The 14,450-nt window shown below is 35.1% G+C and overlaps 1 protein-coding gene across 8 annotated transcripts in view; it reads left to right on the forward strand.

Annotated features, from left to right (window-relative positions):
• Positions 1 to 14,450, forward strand: part of RALGAPA1 (Ral GTPase activating protein catalytic subunit alpha 1) — a 236,799-nt gene that overhangs the window by 82,216 nt on the left and 140,133 nt on the right. For all 8 annotated transcript variants that reach the window (XM_059056514.2, XM_067028578.1, XM_067028577.1 and 5 more), the window contains exons 11-12: positions 10,421 to 10,618; positions 14,169 to 14,306. In XM_059056514.2, the coding sequence (XP_058912497.1) occupies positions 10,421 to 10,618; positions 14,169 to 14,306 (336 nt within the window). The remainder of the gene's footprint in view (positions 1 to 10,420; positions 10,619 to 14,168; positions 14,307 to 14,450) is intronic.

The raw sequence follows: 14,450 nt of genomic DNA on the forward strand, positions 1-14,450 counted from the left end.
TCCTTTATGTATTTTGAAGCTTTGTAATTAAGTACATACATATTTATAATTTTATATCTTCTTGGTGAGTTAAGCCTTTTATTTATGGCCCTTTTCATCTGTAGCAATTATTTTTGCTTAAAGTCTACTTGTAGTAGTCTACCTTATCTACTTGTAGTACATTTATACCAGTTTCTTTTTATTATAATTAGCTTCATGTATATATTTTTTAAATCCTTTTATTTTCAGCACTTTTATATCATTACATTTTATATGTCTCATAAATATGGTTGGATTTTTTAAAATCTTTGTCTTTTAACTGGAATATTTATTATAATTACTGATATGTTTGGTTTTATTGATATGATTTTATTTTGTTCTTTTTATTTTTCTTATGTCTGTATTTTTTTCATAATTCTCTTACTTTTTGCTTTGTTTTTAATTGATGTTTTTTCATTCTGTATCCTCTTCCTCCCCATCACTTGGTTTGAAAGTTTTACTCTATTCCTTTTCCTTTAGTGATTACTGTATAAATTTTAGCATACATACTTCACTTTCCAAATATAAAGTTAGTGGTTTTTTACCCTCTTCCTTAATTAATACAAGGATCGTAGAACATTATTACTCTAATTTCTCCCCCTAACTTATATATTGTTATTACCAAATAATTCAGTTCTATTTTGCATGTTTGTATTTTAACTCCAGTAATATTATTATTCTGTGCATTCAATATTGATTTACATTTAGTTACATTCATCACTTCTTTTGATTATGATTTCTCCCTTTTCAGATCTTCCATTTATTGCATTGGCCAAAAGGTTCGTTTGTTTTTTTCCGTAAGATGGCTCTAGCAGCACTTAGTTGTTTTTAACTTCATTTGAAACAGTTTTGTTAGATTGCATGTGACAGTTGTCATACCAGTGTGCATTTAAAAAAAGACTTATCAAAATTGGTGAATTTTTGTGTAGCCATTTTAATATTGAAGATAGAAGAAAAGCAACATTTTCAGCATATTATGCTTTACTATTTCAAGAAAGGTAAAAACGCAACTGAAATGCAAAAAAAAGATTTCTGCGGTGTTTGAAGAAGGTGCTGTGACCTATCAAACAAGTCAAAAGTGGTTTGTGGAGACTTCCCTGGTGGTCCAGTGGTTAAGACTCCACGCTCCCAATGCAGGGGGCCCAGGTTCTATCCCTGGTCAGGGAACTAGATCCCACATACTGCAACCAAGACCCCACATGCCACAACTAAGACCTGGCGCAGCCAATTAAATATTTTTTTTTTTAAAGTGGTTTGCAAAGTTTCATGCTAGATGTTTCTCACTGGATGATGCTCCTTGGTTGGGTAGACCAGTTGAAGTTGATAGCAATCAAATCAAGACATTAATTGAGAACAATCAATGTTATACCATGTGGGAGATAGCCAGTATACTCAAAATATCCAGATCAAGCATTGAAAATCATTTGCACCCGCTTGGTTATGTTCATTACTTTGATGTTTAGGTTCCACGTAAGTTAAGCAAAAAAAAACCTTGACTATTTCTGCATGTGATTCTCTACTTACATGTATTGAAAACATTCCATTTTTAAAACCAGTTGTGACGGGGGATGAAAAGTGGATACTGTACAACAACGTGGAACAGAAGAGATCGTGGGGCAAGTGAAATGAACCACCACCAACCACATCAAAGGCCGGTCTTCATCCAAAGAAGGTGATGTTGTGTATATAGTGGGATTGTAAGGGAGTCCTCTATTATGAGCTCCTTCCGGAAAACCAAACGATTAATTCCAACAAGTACTGCTCCCAATTAGACCAACTGAAAGTAGCCCTCCATGAAAAGTCTCCAGAATTAGTCAATAGAAAATGCATTATCTTCCATCAGGATAATGGAAGACTGCATGTTTCTTTGATGACCAGGAAAAAACCATTACAGCTTTGCTGGGAAGTTCTGATTCATCTGCCTTATTCACCAGACACTGCACCTTCAGATTTCCATTTATTTAGGTCTTTACAAAATTTTCTTAATGGAAAAAATTTCAATTCCCTGGAGCCTGTAAAAGGCACCTGGAACAGTTCTTTGCTCAAAAAGATAAAAAGTTTTAGGTAAAAGATAAGTTTTTCAGGCAACTTCAGTTATGAAGTTGCCTGAAAAATGGCAGAAGGTAGTGAAACAAAAGGATGAATACGTTATTCAATAAAGTTCTTGGTGAAAATGGGAAATGTGTCTTTTAGTTTTACTTTAAAAACTGAAGGCACTTTTTGGCCAACCCACTCTGCTTGAAGTTCATCATTTAGAATTTACTTTTGGATGTCCGTTGCTTTCAAACACAAGTCTTTGCTCTGAAAGTGTCTTTATTTTGCCTACATTCTTGAAATACTTTTTCCCCTGGACATAAAATTCTAGATTGACCGTTATTTTCACCTAGTACATTTCAGACACTCAGATGCTTTCCCACTTTTCTGTTTTACATTGTTGCTGTTGAGATGTCAAATCAATAGTTGAACTCTTAGTGCAGTTATCTTTTCTCTGGCTCTTTTTGTACCTTTTTTTTAGAGTTTGGCATTTTGTATTTTACTGTGGTATGTCCAGGTCTAGATTTCCTTTATTTATACTTCAGGGGATACTTTGGGGATACTTTAATTATGGATTAGTATAATTTGACAATCCTGGAAAATTTCCAGCCATTCTCTCTTTAAACATTGCCTCTGTCCCATTTTTTTCTTGCTTTTCAAGATGTGTGTTAGACCTTCCCACTTCATACATCTACTGACCTCTCATATATATTTTCCATCACTTTTTCTCTCTGTGCTACATTCCGGATACTTTCTTTCTAATTACAGCTGTTTCTGGAAGTTGGCCAGTCTGCTAGATCAATTTTATGGTCTCTAGTTCATTACTTACATTTTATGTATTAATATGAAACTTAGTTATTTTATATTGATTGATCACCCTAATATTCCTGAGGTCTTTATAGGTCTGATTCTGCCATATTTTGTTTCTGAATGCTCCTTCTCATGATGCTATATTCTCTTGCAATATCTTGTAATATTTCTTGCACTATTTTGTGATTTCAGAAATTCAGAACTTTGATTCTGAGTTTTTGCTGCTTATGACTGTTTCTTGGTTTGGTTTGTTAAAGATTGATTGCTCCAGAGAGGAATTGCATTTGCTTCACATAGATGCAAGGAAACAACTTCCCACTTCACATTAAACTGAATTCTTGATTTGAAGTTTAAGCCAGCCAGATAATATGAATGTACAGTATAAACCTGTATTAAGACTAGCTTTTGGTTAGTGTCTATGATGAGATTTCTGTCATCTACTTTGCATCTAAATATGGGCAGTTTTCCTTGCAGACTTTTAGTGAGGTGGGTTTATTTCTAATTCAGCATCACACTGATGATATATAGTTCTTTGGAATCCCAAATTTGTTTGGAGGTTTCCTATTGTTCTTCCTTCCTTGCCCCAATAGTTCCATAAAAGTAATCGGTTTCATTCAAAGTGAAAGTCAGCTTTATTGCTACACCTAAGACCGCTCTTGAGTTTGGACTTTATGTAGGTTTTTATTTTCAAATATTTCTTCCTGTTTTATGGCTCATCCATGCATTTAAGAAGATTAAAGTTTTTTAAAAAATGTATTATTATTATTTTTTTTTAGTTGTAAGGTTGGTCAGGTTACCTGGTCCATGACACTCTTGGAAACAGAATTCCCCTTATTGTGTTTTTCATGATGCTCCTTATATTTTAATTTCTAAAAGTTGTATTTGTTTTTAAAATATCTGTCTAGTCATTTTTTGCAGTAGCTTATTCTTTGTTCATATTTTCATTTTCTTCTTAATTAAAATGTATTAAAATACTTATTTAATATTCCTTATTCCAGTAATTCCAGTAACTTAAATTTTTGCAGTTCTAGCCTTGTTGTTTCTGTTTATTCGCCCTCATTTGTTTTGGATTTTTGTGTTAAGAGCTTACATTTCTTTGGAATTTTGTGGAAATTACTTTGAAACCTGGGTTGAAGGATGTGTTTCTCCAGAGAGGATTTGCACTTGCTTCTCTCAGGTGTTCAGGGGTCCTGTCAACCTTCGTTTACTTTATTTTTTTATTTTTTATTTTTTTTATTTTTTATTTTTTTTTGCGGTATGCGGGCCTCTCACTGTTGTGGCCTCTCCCGTTGTGGAGCACAGGCTCCGGACGCACAGGCTCAGTGGCCATGGCTCACGGGCCCAGCCACTCCGCGGCATGTGGGATCTTCCCGGACCGGGGCACGAACCCGTGTCTCCTGCATCGGCAGGCGGATTCTCAACCACTGCACCACCAGGGAAGCCCCTCGTTTACTTTAAATTACAATTCTTAGCTTATGATTCTTCTCACTTTGCAGTACTCAAAGTTAGATGATAGCCAGCCTGAGAATATGAATTTGTAGGGAAGGCTGTTCTTCTCTCATATTCCCCTACCCCAAGTCAACAGACAAGTTTCCTCACTGACTCTTCTCTGGGGTCAAGTTTTTTTCTTCCCTCCTAGCTCACCTTTGTATTGAGGATGTAGCCTTCATTGTTATCAGCTTTATACGTAGGATTCTGATCTGTGTCTCCCCTCTATACAGTTGGCCTTTTAAACCAAAGCTCTGGAGGCTGTCCAGGGTAGCACCCAGCAGCTGCATTGATTATTTGCCTCTCTAGATTAATACTTCCATTTTGTTCTAGACTCAGAATATCCTCACAAGCTGAGCCGTTCTTTTAAAAATGTATATTTTTTGTGATAATTTTTAGGTGTTCTGTGCAGGTAGATTCCAGGATATCTTTTTTATTAAATTTTATTTATTTATTTATGGATGTGTTTGGTCTTTGTTTCTGTGCGAGGGCTATCTCTAGTTGCTGCGAGTGGGGGCCGCTCGTCATCGCAGTGCAGGGGCCTCACCATCGCAGCCTCTCGTTGCAGAGCACAGGCTCCAGACGCGCAGGTTCAGTGGTTGTGGCTCACGGGGCCAGTTGCTCCGCTGTATGTGGGATCCTCCCAGACCAGGGCTCGAACCCGTGTCCCCTGCATTGGCAGGAAGATTCTCAACCACTGCGCCACCACGGAAGCCCCCAGGATATCTTTTTTATGATATTGCTGGCAACTCAAGTTCTCTGAGATGTTATTTTTATTGTAACAGCTATTTTTTTAAAGTGATTTTTAAGGTAAAACTTAAGGAAAAATAGATTTTAAGATGGTGACTCCAATGAATCATTCATGTTATGAAAAGAAATCAATTTTGAAGATTAGATTGTATTAGGAAAGCAATTTTTACCTGCTTAATACTGATGATAAATTTGCAAAATTGAGAATCTGTGTAATAGTTTCTTTACTAAGTTAGAAGGCTCATATGTTCCACAATGTATTATAGTATAGACAGAAATATTGTGTTAATTATCAGGTATATGGACATAGAATGATTTTGCCCTTAGCAATCCCAGCTAGAGCACAAGTCCTTTATAGGTAAATAATTTTAGTAGAAATGTCTTTACTTTTCATCTTTCAAATAATTTCATCCTCATAGCTGTTACACTTACTGTTTCCCTATCTGAACTTTTATCCTTCAACCTTCCCCTCTTTCCTCTCTATCCTTCCCACCTCCTCATCTCACCTGGCTACTCAACCTTTAGGTCATAGCTTAAATGTGACTATACTAGAAAAGTCTTCCATGACCACCCTCACCCATTCACCCACCCACCCACAGACAGGTAGAAGCACCTGCCCACACATGTGCACACACACACACACACACACACACACACACACACACACAGAGTAAGTACCTCTTTTTTAACGATGTTTTTGAAAGGTGTACTCTTCTTCATAGTACCTCTCCTGGGTTTTATAATTATTTTTTTGGATGTTCAATTTTTTTTTTTTCCCCAGTATGCGGGCCTGTCACTGTTGTAGCCTCTCCCGTTGTGGAGCACAGGTTCTGGACGCGCAGGCTCAGTGGCCATGGCTCACGGGCTTAGTTGCTCCGCGGCATGTGGGATCTTCCTGGACCAGGGCACGAACCTGTGTCCCCTGCATCGGCAGGCAGATTCTCAACCACTGTGCCACCAGGGAAGCCCTGTTTGTTCAATTTTGATCTTTCATATTACCCTCCATGAATACTTCTCTTTCTCATTCATCATTGTTGCCATAGTGCATGGCAGCGAGTTAGGCACCTAATACATATTTGGTGAATGAATCAAGCTCAGTAACTGTTGAGTGCTGGGCACTTTGTCAGTCCTAGCTGAAGGCTAACATGTATTTCTAGAAGCTAAGTCTTCAGCTAATTTGTTACATAGCTGATAATGGTTTTTTTAGGGCCAGTTTAATGATTGTGAGTTCTATCTTAGGTGAAGGTATTTATATTGTTATGTGTCTTTAAAACAAAGATACAACTGTAAAACATAAATGCCCAAATTATTTGAAATGGTAAAATTGTTCTCCATATCCAATAGAATAGGCATAAATGGACTCCAGACATTAACCCTCTATTTCATAAAGAAACCCATTTATTGTGCTTTATGTTGTTAGTACTTGGAGGCTACAGTGAAGAGCCTCAAGTACTTTGATATGAGGTAAATATAACACATCAAGAGTTTAACCTTTAAAAGCACCACAGACTTATTTTATATGTATGTAAATTTAAAAAATATAAACATATATGCATAATTTTTTTTCCGAAGTCAGTGGGTGGCAAAGTATAATCTGGGGCTCATGAGAAATCTCCAGGATCTTTTGAGGTTCATAAGGTCAAAACATTTTTCACTCTTACTGTTTCACAAGTGTACTGTGAAGTTTTCCAGAGGATACCTGACATGTGATATTGTATCAGATATAATGTAGAAGCAAGCAGATAAGAGAATCCAACTGTCTTCTATATTAAGCTAAACATTAAGGAGATTTGCAAAAATGTAAAATAATGACACTCTTCTTTTAATTCGGAAAATGTGTCATTCGTGTTAACATATAGCAGATTAGGGGTTCTGAGAACAAAATGCAAACCACTGCTTTAAGGAGACAAAAAATTCCCAGGTCTGCTAAATGCTCACTGTATTTGATTAAATTTTAAAGAATGTGTCTGTCACAAGCTGGGTTGATTAATAATGGAAGCACATTAAAAGAATAATCAGAGACCAACATGTTTTGTTAATGTTTTTTCACTGAAGAAGGGAGCCTTAGCTACCAGTAAATCAGACCCCATTGGCAAAGCCAATTATTAGAAATCTGTAAGTACCAGGTTATCTTAAGCTGATACCATCAAATATTTGATTTTTTTCCATCTCCTATTGTTTTGATTCTTCCTCCATGTAGTTGTCTGGTTATGATGTAGTTTTATGGTCATAGAACCATAAAACTGGAGATGACCTCATGCAGGTCTACCTACAGAGAGAAAATCTGCTGAGCACATTGATTCAAATATTCTTGCCTATGATGACAGTTTCCCTTGTTATCAATTAATACTTATGTCTGATTGTGAGTGGTTCTTCTTTGTAGAAAGATAAGGTGCCAATATGGATTTGAATTTTCTGGTCTGAGACAACCATTTCTCATTGTAAATGTATAAAATGGCCCTCTAGTTTTTATGCATCAGATTTTTAGCCATGGCTAACATCAGTCTTTTCTCAAGATCCTTATTTAGGGTGTCGGCAAAATCAGTGGAGGGGTCTGTAAGGACAAACGTCATATATATACACTCTAGTCTTTAGTAGATTCATCCAGCCACTTGGGGTATAGTGTGATAATTTATGCAATAATGAAAATCTTAGCTCTGAATCTAATATTTTTAAAATTAGTAAACTTTTTTTAGAGCAGTTTTCAGTTCATAGCAGAAATGAGCAGAAGATAAAGCACATTCCCATGCTAATTTTTTTTAAAGTTAATTTTTCAGTATCTGAGAATAGAACTTTTTGGAGATTACTTGAGGTTTTCTTTGTTTTGTTTTGTTTTTTAAATCTTTAAGGAAGGCCGAGCTGTTGCTTCAGTTGTAAAATAGTCTTAGAGCAGGCAGTGATGATCAAAATTATGCCATTGACCACTAAGCTGCTGGAGCATGAGAATGAGAATTTGGAATGGGTTTGTTAGATGGAGGAAAGTAGTAAGTAATGTATTGGGTTGGCCAAAAAGTGCCTTCGGTTTTTAAGTAAAAATAAAAGACATTTTCCATTTTCACCAAGAACTTTATTAAACAATGTATTCACCCTTTTGTTCCACTACTTTCTGCCATTTTCCAGGCAACTTCATAATTCCATCTTCCCAAAATGTTTTATCTTTTTGAGCAAAGAACTGTTCCAGGTGCCTTTTACAGTCTTCCAGGAAATGGAAATTTTTTCCATTAAGAGAATTTTGTAAAGACCAAAATAAATGGAAATCTGAAGGTGCAATTTCTTATGAATACGGCAGATGAATGAGAACTTCCCGGCCAAGCTTTAACAGTTTTTGCCTGGTCATCAAAGAAATATGCAGTCTTACGTTATCCTGATGGAAGATTATTCACTTTCTTTTGACTAATTCTGGACGCTTTTCGTCAAGTGCTGCTTTCAGTTGGTCTAATTGGGAGCAGTACTTGTTGGAATTAATCGTTTGGTTTTCCGGAAGGAGCTCAGAGGACTCCCTTCCAATCCCAATATACACAACATCACCTTCTATGGATGAAGACCGGCCTTTGGTGTGGTTGGTGGTGGTTCATTTCGCTTGCCCCATGATCTCTTCCTTTCCACATTATGGTATAGTATCCACTTTTCGTTGCCCGTCACAATTTGTTTTAAAAATGGAACATTTTCGTTATGTTTCAGTAGAGAATTGCATGCAGAAATACGGTCAAGAAGGTTTTTTTCGCTTAACTTACGTGGAACCCAAACATCAAAGTGATGAACATAACTAAGCTGGTGCAAATGATTTTCAGTGCTTGATTTGGATATTTTGAGTATCAACAATGTTGATTGTTTTCAATTTATGTCTCAATTTGATTGCTATCAACTTCAACTGGTCTACCCGACCCTGGAGCATCGTCCAGCAAGAAATCTCCAGCGTGAACTTCACAAACTATTTTTGACATGTTTGATAGGTCACAGCACCTTCTCCGTACACCACAGAAATCTTTTTTTTCATTTCAGTTAAGTTTTTACCTTTCTTGAAATAATAAAGCATAATATGCTGAAAATGTTGCTTTTTTCTTCTATCTTCAATATTAAAATGGCTACACAAAAATTCACCAATTTTGATAAGTCTTTTTTAAAATGCACGCTGATATGACAGGTGTCACATGCAATCTAATGAAATTGTTTCCAATGAAGTTAAAGATAACTAAGTGCTGCTAGAGCCATCTTATGGAAAAAACTGAACGAACCTTTTGGCCAACGCAGTAGTTTGCTAGGGAATCAATAATAGCAAATAAATAAAAGGATTACCAAAGAACATTAAATACCCTATTGATATTACACATTAACTTTTCATTGTTATCTCAGGAACCTGATTTTCTTGGCTAGTTTCAATCAGATAAAATAAAGTCATTTAATGCCATGATTATTATTAAATACACCTACTGATAATTCTAGAGTAGAAAGTGGCAGGTTTTAGGTAAAGGTCTTGTGATTTTTACAGTTGAAATTAATAGGTAGTGGTTGTAAAAAAAAAAAAAGTCAATTAAATTCTATTTGTAAAAAAGTAAAGTAGAAGTGTTAACACAAACATTCATAAGGGAAGGACTTTGGATAGTGAGATTGAATATTTTTATTGCTTTATTTATGTAAGTATGAATTGTATAAAGAAGTTTTTTTTTCATGTGACAATGTTTTTGTGATGATAAGATTTTTAAAACTTAAGGCAACCTGAAAGTACCTAAGGAAAGAATAACTGTAAGATATTCTTTTAACTTTCTAAGTGTTTTTTGCCTTATTATTTAACTTGTATAACTCTATATATGTAAAATGAAAGAAGAAAGATGTAACTTATTAAAAAATACTCTTAGAATAGCTAAGTTGCCTCATTACATGGTATTTTTATTACTTCTTAGAATCATAGTTTTTGTTTCTTGATTAAAATCTTTTTATCAAAATTCATTTTAATGTTAATTTTTAAAAGCCTAATAATATAAGTTACAAAAATGTGTTTTATTATGAAAAGGTGTATTTACATTAAGCTTTTAGGAGCATAGTTACAAGGAATATGTTCATTCTGAGATAGTACAGTTGAAACAATTCTTTGCTCCTTGTGGGAAATCAGTGTCTCCCTACCAAAAGTATTTCTATCTTAATGTATTTACAAATTATTTGGAGACAAAAGGTTTCTTTCTGAACATGAATTGGTTGACTTTAACTCTTTAAAAATCATTTATATCTCACATTTTATAACAAGATAGAAATGTATGTGTTAGTGGTTTGTGGCAAAGTAAAACGTATCATTATCTATATTCTCTCTCTTTTTTTTCACTAGGCATTTTTATTACCAATTTGTGAAGCAGCAGCTATGAGAAGAGTGGTAAAAGTATATCAAGAATGGATCCAGCAAGAGGAAAAGCCTTTGTTCATGCAAGAGCCTGAAGAAATTGTGATCTCTTCTTCAGACTTACCATGCATTGACAATGTCACAGACCATGATATTTCAATGGAAGAAGGAGAAAAGAGAGAAGAGGTAAAATAAGACTTACGTATTTTAGTATGTTTAATAGATTAGATTTTCACAGAGTGAGATAATACAGGATAAATGGGAAGGTAAAGATACCTTTGAGTATACAGTTGATCCTTGAGCAACATGGGTTTGAACTGTATGGGTCCATTTATACAAGGATTTTTTCAATAGTATTGAATAAGTACTACAGTACCACATGATCCATAGTTGGTTGAATCTTTCAGACACGAGGAACCTTGGATACTGAGGGCCAACTATAAGTCATACACAGATTTTTGACTGCTTGGAGAGTTGGCGCCCCAAACCCAGTGGTGTTCAAGGGTCAGTTATATTTTGCAGTTTAGTTAATGTAACAGTTACCTCAGTACCCTATACCAAAGCTCTTTGATGTGACAACTTTAAAAGAGGTTGTATTCTGATTCTTTAAGTCATTGCCTGGATCAAAATTAGATGCTATTATAAAAGGTATAATATTTTAAAGTGTGGTGGGAATTCCCTTTCTGTCCAGTGGTTAGGACTCGGTGCTTTCACTGCTAGGCCTGGGCTCGATCCCTGGTTGGGGTGCTAAGATCCCACAATACATCTTAGAATGATTACCAAAGTGTAATTCCCCCTTGACTGTCTTGTTCATTTAGACTTCAGGAGTAAATGGAACCAGGGACCCAAATTACACTTGTGCTCTCTCTTATCTTATTCTTTCCCCTCTGTGAGTAAACTACAGTACTTCTTTTCACAGACCAGCTTAACAGGTCAGGATGTTTTTTATTATGCATTCAGCTCTAGTGCAAAAATTCCCAAGAAAGAATTCAGAGTATTCTGGTTTGTGTTTCACACTCGCTATTGGTCAGGTTCTCACCAAAAAGTTACACTCTGATATTGACATATATCTTACTAAATCCAGATAGGAGCGACTTGGTAATCACCTTGATGGTTAATTTAACTTCATCAGTGGATTTTTTTCAGGATATTAATATATAAATGAATAGGCAACATTCTATAGGGATTCAATGAATCAATATTTATATATGTATGAATATGTATATATGATACATATATGTATATATCATACATATATACATATATATGTATATATGGCATCCTCCCCTAGTTCTAGAGGGAAAAAATGAAACTAAGAAATATAATTGAAGTAAGTAAAATTATATAAATTATGAAAGAATATTCACAGTTGTATTTGTTATGTACCAGCAAAAACATCCAGTTTTTGCATCGAGCTAGAAAATAAACCTATCAGTCTAAATAATTTGTTCTCCTCTAGTTTTTTATTATGAATTTATAGCTCAATACTGAGCCTACCCTCTGTCATTTAGTATCCTTAAATAAAAATGATAGATAATAAGTCTACCTACATACATAGTAAAAAAACAAGCAGTAGAAAGGAGGGAGGAAAGCCAGAAGGAAGGAAGCTACAAATGCAGGGTGATGTAGGTGTATTGCATAGGTGTGTTCTGTTGGCTTCTTAAATACTTCACCAATGTTGCCATTAGAGATGTGATTTCTTGCTAATAGCATGAACCAGAAAACAAAAGTTGTAATCTTTCATTGATTTGTATTTCTGGTAAATTTGATATATATATATATAAATCATTTAAAATTTGGTGTTAATTATAAAATGGAGTTGTTACAGATTCAAATAATTATTAATGGGTTTTTTATTCACAAAGTGTCTGTGACACATTTGAAAGACATGCAGAATACAGGACAGTTTATGTATGTGCGTACTGTCATGTGTCTTGTTGTATGTTTAGCATTACCTGGCTTATCCCATTAAATCCCAGTGATATTCTCAATTCTTGTGACAACAAAACACTCTGACAAGTTTGAGTGCTGTCTAAAATATGTAATGCCCATTTTGAGAACAAGTGTTAGAGATAGAAATATGAAAAGACATCATTTCTATCTTTATGTAACAATGATTTAGCAAGAAGACAAGCATGCAAATTTAAGTATTATAAAATGATATTGCTATGATCCTACAGTGTGAAAGAGGGAATACCTAATTCTGCCTAAGAAAAGCTTCAGTGAGGAAGTAGTATAATACAAAGAGCAGGTAACAAATGGGAAAGGAGCCACACAGTGTGAATAACTTCTGCAAAGATGTAAGAGACACTGAGAAGACTTTTATTTGGCTGTAGCTAAGAGCAGGTGGTTGAGAGTGGTAAGAAATGTGAGATAGACAAGAACTAGGCTCTGTTTATTAACTCGTGTGCCATTGTAGTGGACTTTGATTACATTCTAGACACTGGAAAGATTATGAATAGAAAAATGGCATGGATCGTTAACATATTTCAGAAGGCTCATACCAAGCTCAGAGTGGAAGATAGATTGGAGGTCAGTCTGGAGGCAAAGACACTAGTTAGGAAGAGATAGTAAGTACCTGATAAAGGACAGTGGCAGTTACCATGGGAGTATAAGGGAGAAGACAGATAAATGAGCTCCTTTGGTGGTAAAACCAGTATTTTGATGATTAATTGGGTATGAGGAACGAAAAGGTGTCCCATGTTTCTTGTTCTTGCAACCAGGGTAGTTGCCATTCGCACATGAATAGGAGAGAAAATAAGTGCGAGTGCGGTGGTGGTGACAGCGTCCAAGGAGGCTATAGGAGTTGGTAGGAAGGGGAGGGCATGGTTATGTAAATTTACTTTTAAGTATCTTGAAGTTGAGGTGCTTGTGGGTCATTCAGGAAGAACTGTTCAGAAGATACCTGATCATAGAAGTATGGAGCTTGAGAGAAAACTATAGATCAGACCATGGCATATTGTATCGGCTACTCGGACAGCACTGAGTTCCAGTACTGCTTCTGGTAATGAAACAATAGTTTATAATAGACTGAACTTCCCATATGTTAAAATTGTATATTAAAAATATATATTAAAATGTATATTTTAAAAAAGTATTTGAAGATACTGGTGAGTGACCAAAAGCAGAAAGAAACTAGAGAGAAACTTTTAAAAAGGGATCAACTCTGAGTGAAATTTCTGTTTGACTGAGGGAGCTCCCTAGTCAGCAGGACTTTGACAGCTAAACTCAAGCAGAAAGCTGCAGTGTTAGTGGTTTGAAGTAGCAGTATTCATCTATCTTCGGATAACAGGAATTTTACTACTCTTAAGTAGGATAAGTAGAAGCCATTTTCTATTGTTTTATTTAAGTCATTTGGATTCTGGCATTTATTTACTTTATAACAGAATTTATCTTTTACAAAGTGTAAATAATATGATCCCATTCTTAAGTGTGTAAATGTACAGAAGGGAGGTTTATATATTAGATAGATAGAAAAATGTCCATATCTGAAATAATACAATTTCTGGATGGTCCTTATGGATGATTTTTTTTTTACTTTCTTTGTATTTTTGTCAGTGAGAACCTTTTTAACAGTGCACCTATACGTTGTTTTTGTAGTCCAACAGGGTATGTTCTATTTTGAGAAGATGTTTAGCAGAGGGACCCAGTAGTTTCCAGTTTACTTCTTCAGCTTACTGACTTGTCACAGCATTCTTAATTGATGAAATATTAAAAACTTGATATTTTGCTTCAGGAAAATGGGACCAGTATTGCTGATCATGTTCGAAATTCCACTTGGGCAAAAAATGGCACCTATCAAGATGTTCTTCATAATGCTTCTGAAGAAGCCATAGAACAAAACATACGAGCTGGTGCCCAAGCAGTTTTGCAGGTAGATCACTTGTTATTTTTAAAAAATAAAATAAAAATCATTATATATTTCAAATACAAAATTCAGTATTTCAGTGTAATTTTTAAAATATAATGAACTCACCACCCACATTTATTAATTATCATTATGCCGTATTAATTTTGT

The sequence above is a fragment of the Kogia breviceps genome, chromosome 3 (assembly GCF_026419965.1).
Source record: "Kogia breviceps isolate mKogBre1 chromosome 3, mKogBre1 haplotype 1, whole genome shotgun sequence".
Classification (NCBI taxonomy): domain Eukaryota; kingdom Metazoa; phylum Chordata; class Mammalia; order Artiodactyla; family Physeteridae; genus Kogia; species Kogia breviceps.